The sequence below is a fragment of the Desmodus rotundus genome, chromosome 9 (assembly GCF_022682495.2).
Source record: "Desmodus rotundus isolate HL8 chromosome 9, HLdesRot8A.1, whole genome shotgun sequence".
NCBI lineage: Eukaryota > Metazoa > Chordata > Mammalia > Chiroptera > Phyllostomidae > Desmodus > Desmodus rotundus.
In genome coordinates, this window is record NC_071395.1 from 62,435,393 (window position 1) to 62,441,439 (window position 6,047).

Here is a 6,047-nt window from a genome sequence, read left to right on the forward strand (position 1 = left end):
CTCTGAGGGACAGGCCATGACACAGCCCCTCAGAGACGCTACAGCTAACTCAGGACCAGCGCCACCCACCCTGCCCCACCCCGCCCCATCTGCTTCCTACTGTTTCTCAGTCCTGCCCCTGCAGAGGCCTTACAACTCTGGCCTTACCCTCTGGCCCAGTCTGCTTCCCCAGGACCTCCTCTCCAAGCTCCCACCACAGGGAACCTCCTCCCTCAGACCTGCTGACCACCTGCTCCTTCTAGGGTCCTTTCCTGGCACCACCTCCCTGGACTGCCTCTAAATGTTACTGAGTCTGAGCCTTTCCCCCAGCACCCCCTCTAGCACTGAGGCTTCCAAGACCATTTGTTGTGACAGCCCCCATATTCCTGTCTCCTGCCCTGACCCCCTAAGCATTTCTCTTGGAGACCAGCAGGCCTTGCTACCTTACCTCCCAACCCTCCAAGAAGCCCTCTCCATCCCTGCCCCCTCCTCTCAAGATCTCTGTGGCCCTCTGCTTTCATCCCTCGCCCCAGCTACCCTGGCCTCTTCCAGCTCCCAGATGACAAGATTGTCCTCTCCTTCCTGCCCAGACCCTTTGTACTCACTGTCCCCTCTACCTGGAATGCTTGCCTCACACCACCCTGCCCAGTACCCACAGGGCTCTCTCTCCCTTTGTTCTAGTTTCATTGCAAACATCACCTCCTTCTAGAAGGCTTCCCTGCCCCTTCTCCCTGGTAATCCTCTCTTCCTGTCTTGGTAGCCCTCACCAGTGGCTTGCAAATTACATTATTGTCTGTCTCCCCCACCAGAATGTCAGCCACACACAGGCAGGGCTGTGTCCTTCTTGTTATCCATAACACAGGGCCTGGCACAGTGCATGCTCAGTGAGTGGATGGGTGGACTGAAGGGGCCTTTTTGGCTTCCTCACTTCCTTGAAGCCCCCTGACCTCCTTATGTTGCCACCTCTACCTCTTGCATGTGGGTGTGTTGGCAGGAGGGGGAGGGGGGCGTTGACACATTCATTCGAGTGACATTCATAACCACTGAGCAGGGATACTGAAGTCACTGAAACCCCCTCAGGCCTGGCTCTTACTGAGCCCCAAGTCTCATGGGGGGAACACATATCAAAGAATTTCTCAGATAAACCAGGAAGACCAGTGCGGAGAGGGTGCACTTGAGCTACCTGGGAAGTCATGGAGAAGGCTTCCAGGAGGCAGTGACATCTGAGTGCAGCACTGACACAGCCAACAGACCTGGGTCCCTACCCTGCCTGCCTCTGACAGGCTGCGTGAGGGCGCCTCGAGCAGTTCTGCTTCTCCCTGGGCAATCCCCACCTGCATCAGGTGGGGCAATAACCCCAGGGAGGTCTGGAGCGCTGCAGCAAGTGGGCAGGAGTGGATGGGAGGGAGGCTCTCTCTTCCCGTTAGCTGAAGGGGCCCCCCAGGGTGGGACAGGCCCAGCTCACCTCAGCAGAAAGCAGTTCAGAGTGCAGCCTTGGGCTTCCTCCCACCTGGGTTCAAGTCCGCACCACCTACCTGCTGTGAGGTCTGGGGTAAGTGGCTTCATGGCTCTGGCCTCAGCTTCCTCACCAGTGGAATGGGATCTGAGTGTCTACCCCATAGGGACACTGTGGGGACTGGCAGGGGCAGTACTGAGGGCAATACCTGGCACACAGTTGCCACTCCATAAGTGCTGCCCTCCTCCTTTCTGCCCTCTTTGAGCAGCTCCCTAGGGCCCAGGGCATTCCCAGGGGGATTCCAGTTGGCTGTGGCCTGAGTACTATGCTCACAGATGGATTTTTCATTGTTCCCTGCTGTTCCCACCCCCCACCTTGGTAGCCCTGAGGCTGGTTCACCCCTTATTCTGGGCTGTGGGTGCCAGGTGGTAACCATGGCCACACGTAGTTAGAAACTTACCATTTATGGACTGGATTAATATTTTTTAAAATCTTAAAGGATTTACACAAAATAAAACCCCATGGAATCCTCACCACAGTGCTGTGGCACAGGCCCTGGTAAACTGAGACCCCACAGATGAGGCCTGAGGCTCAGGGAGAAGCAGCAGACCCCAGGTTACACAGGCGACATGCAGCAAAGCTGGAGGTGCTCTTGCCCTCCTGCTTGCTTTCCTCTTCCAGCAGACAGCCCAGCAGTCCTCCTTCCAGCTTCTCATGCTCCTCCCGGGCCCTGGGGGGCTGGGGAGGCTGGCCTCCGCCTCTCACTAGCCTCTTGCCTAGCGTGGTCTCTCCACTGTCTCTACTGCAGGGCCTGGAGCTGTGTCGAGTGGTGGCTGTGCACGTGGAGAACCTGCTCAGTGCCAGGGAGAAGCAGCTCACGCTGCCCCCCAGTGAGATCACACTGCTCTAACCTGGCCCCCAGCCCTGCAGCTGCCCTCTGCCAGAAGGCTTGCTCTGTGGCCCCAGGGGAGTCACTGGGTCTCTCTGGGCCAGTGACCCCTGTAAGGGCCAAAACCCTGGGGGAGACCAAGAGGTGGTAGGAGGAATGACCCAAGTCCCCAGGAACCCAAGACCCATCCAGAATTGGGATGGAGTCAAAACATGCAATCTTGGTTCAGATAGCAGGAGGAACTTCCAAAGTCTGCCCCATGGGGCCTCCTGCCACATACACACTGCAGGCCCTGCCCAGCTCCCACCTGTGGCAGGGACGCCCCAAACCTGGGTGAACTGGACTTTGCCTTTGGTTTGATGGATCTGATGTTCAGATTTGCTCCACATTTCAGCTCCTCTCCTGTCCTCCTTGGGTACCTTCTGCACTGCCGCTCAGCTTGGATTCATGACCCTTGGTCATTCCTGTGCAAATAAAAGGTGCACCCATTCCACCACGGAGTTGCTGAGTGGATGGAAAACAAGTCGGAGGGAGGGGGCAGGAGTTGGAGGCCTAGTTGCGCCTGACTCACTGCCCATGAACAGAACTTGCAGCAGAGACATCTGTCCTTACCTCTCCCTGCAGGCCCGTGTCCCCTCTCCATACTCTTTGGGTAGCCCCAACCCCAGACCCCCATCCCTGGATGGGCCACACAAGGTTCAGCAGTGGTATAGTGGAGAGAAACATTTCATGGAGGGGGCAGGGGAGGGAGGAGTCTGGGAAAGAGCTTCCCAGACAATAGGACTTTGCTGTTGGGTTTTGAAGGATCAGTAGAAGTTGGCTAGGAATAGGTGGAGTGGAGGGGAATGAACATTCCAGAGAAAATTGTGTTTGCTCCCTACTATATCCCCCAGGGCCTAGGACAATGCCTGACACAAAGTAGCACTTGAAAAATACTTGTTACATGAATAAAAGAATGTTGATGGGAAGTGCTGGTCTTTGGGGGATATTGGGGCAGGGGAGCACTAGACTTCGGAGAGGAAGTCTGGATAGGTGTATGGGGGCATAATTGGCTGGAGCCATGGTGTCAGAGGAAGGATTTATTTACTTATTCATTACCTATTAAGCACCTACTGTGTAGGCACTGCGAGTAGCTCACAGTTAAACTATAAACTGTGCGTGGGAATCAGCTAGGTGATGAGAGGAGGAGACAGCACGTGCAGGAACTAGGGGTGGACATAACTAGCAACAAGACTGGAGACTGGAGGCTGGCAGAGGTGGACTGGCTAAGGCTTTGCAGACTATGCAGGATTTCCTCCCAAAAGCCATGAAGAGCCTTCAAAGGTTTTTTCAGTGGGGTGGGGCAACCTGCTCAGATTGTATTTTGAAAAGGTCACTCTGCCCACAAAGCTAAGTGCATGCAGGAGGCAGGGGGACCAGAGCGGAGGCTGCTGCAGTGTCAGCTGAGAAACTGTGGTGTGGACACCATGGCAGTGACAGGGCTGGGGAAAGTTAACTTGGAAGAGATTTAGGAGGTCCAATGGGCAGGACTGGGGATCACTCAGACCATCCTGAGGCAGGGAGGGTTGCCGAAGAGATACCACAGGAATGTCCCACTTCCACCACTGCCTCAGGCTGGCTCCCTCCAGAAGCCCCAAGATGAGGAATCCACTGCACACAGCTGATTTGGGAGGTAAGGGAAATGGGGAAAGAGCCATAAAGAGCTATCCCTGCTGCAGTAGGTCTGCCCAGGTGAGAGTGAAGAGGCCTTTTGGGTTTTAGAATATGAGGAGGACGAATGAGTGAAGCCACCTGAAAGTGGACCCTCCAGGTCAAGCCATCCCAGCTGATGCACATGGAACTGAGGGGAGCCTCCTGACTGCACCCTGGCCAGACTGCAGGTCTGCGAGCTGGATAAGTGACTTGAGGTCTTGGTTTTGGGGTGCTTTGTTACAGAGCATTGGCTAAGCAAAACATCAGAGCTTTTAGATTTCATTTCAGGACCTGGGCGTTAAGGCATAGGGCTCATGTTTTAACAGTTGTTCTGGTGACTCTGCCATCAGAAAGTTGAGCCCTCTTAAGAAGAGGTAATAATCCCCATGAGGCAGACTGGAAAGAGTTAGGGGTGGCAGGAGAGTCAGACCCTGCTGTGTCCCCCAGACTCTTCCTGCTGGGCCTCCCTACCTGAGCCAAGACCTAGAGAGACAGGAACTCCAGGATGATGTGGGGAGATCCAAAGAAGAGGGACCAAGCCCCAGGGTTTACAGCCTACCATGGGGTGAGAACAACACAGGATAAATGTCTGGGTGGCCTGGTAGCCTGAGACAACTGGTGAAAGCTTGGAATCCCGGAGTGAAGTAGCAAGATGCACCATATCTGCATGCTGAAAAATAATGGGGAGGACCTTATCATTGCCCCTATGTGGGACAGGGGTATGGACTTAGCCAGGTTCCAGTGTCCACACACACACCACCCTGGTCTTCCCCTGCACAGAGGTGCCTCCTTCTGCCCAGAATCCTCCAAACTCTTCAAAAGCTCTTGGGTTGGTAAAGGCCTAGGCTGTGGGCCCAGAAAGGCCTATGTTCAAATTCCACATATGTATGCTGATTTGCTGTGTGGCCTTTTGCAAGTGACCCAGAAGGGGGCTTGGGGACAATGCCCAGGGGTCCAGAATTCCCCATTCCACAGACCCCTGATGTTCTGGCCTTGTCAAATGACTACACAACCTCCACCTCCCAACAGGGACTGGTAGGACCCTCAGTTTAGAGATGCAGAAACTGAAACCCAGACTCAAGATCAGCAATCCCCTCTGCCTAACATATATGACTTCTATTCATCCTCACAACTATCATATGAGGTGGGCACTGTTACTCCCATTTTACAGACCAGAAGGCTGAGGTTCGGAAAGGGAAGTCACTTGTCCAGGGTCATACAGCCTGTCAGGAGGTTAAAAGTCAAATCCAGAGTCTGTGCTTATGTCCTGACACACTGCGGGGCGGGTGGGGGTGGGGGTGGGGAGGCACACTGGTTAGGAGAACGGCCAGAGTTGAGGTTGAAGGCAGACACTGAGACCAGATCATGAAACTTAATACGCATATTATTTCAGTGAGAACCTGAGAAGTGTACTGGAAAGAAGTGAACTGAGATTCAAAAAAATCAAAGATGGGTGAAAGATGCAGTTTGGGTAAAGGCCAGGAGGTGTGACAGGGTATGTCCGCAGACCTGGTAGTGTCAGGGCGGGACTGAAGCTCAGTGTTCGCAGAAAGGGGCAGAAAGGGTCTTCAACAAAGGCCTTGAACGCCAAGCAAAACAGAAGGACGAGGCTGAGCAGAAACTACTATCTGTGGACCCGCCCCTGCGCACTTCGCATCGCCACGTCTTTGCTCACGCCTAGAACCCTGACGCACGCTTCAAAACTTGAATTGTCTCCAGTAATAATCTATAGTTTTGTCTTATTCGCGAGCCAATTGTCCCCTTCAGTTTTCTGGCGTTCGCGGAAGAGCTACCCTCATCCCCATCTCCAGCTCCAAAGAAAAACTAAGCCAATCCCGGAGCGCCCCCCGACTGCGCATGCACCCACCGCCACCCGGACGTGACTCCTGGAACGTCCGCTCCGGGCAGCGGCAGGGCGGGGGGCGGGCACTGAGGCGCCCGGTCGATGCGTCCAGGTTCTGTGAACATCGTCATCTGGGTTCAGAGCTGGGACTCAGGGCTCTCGGCTCCTTAGTTTCACAAGTTTTTTTA

The 6,047-nt window shown here is 54.6% G+C and overlaps 1 protein-coding gene across 1 annotated transcript in view; it reads left to right on the forward strand.

Annotated features, from left to right (window-relative positions):
* The window catches only part of MYO15A (myosin XVA), a 52,068-nt gene extending 48,865 nt beyond the window's left edge, over positions 1-3,203 (forward strand). The window contains exon 65 of the mRNA XM_053911090.1: positions 2,244-3,203. Coding sequence (XP_053767065.1) covers positions 2,244-2,345 — 102 coding nt within the window. The 3' untranslated portion in view covers positions 2,346-3,203. The remainder of the gene's footprint in view (positions 1-2,243) is intronic.
* Positions 3,204-6,047: the final 2,844 nt, after the last annotated feature.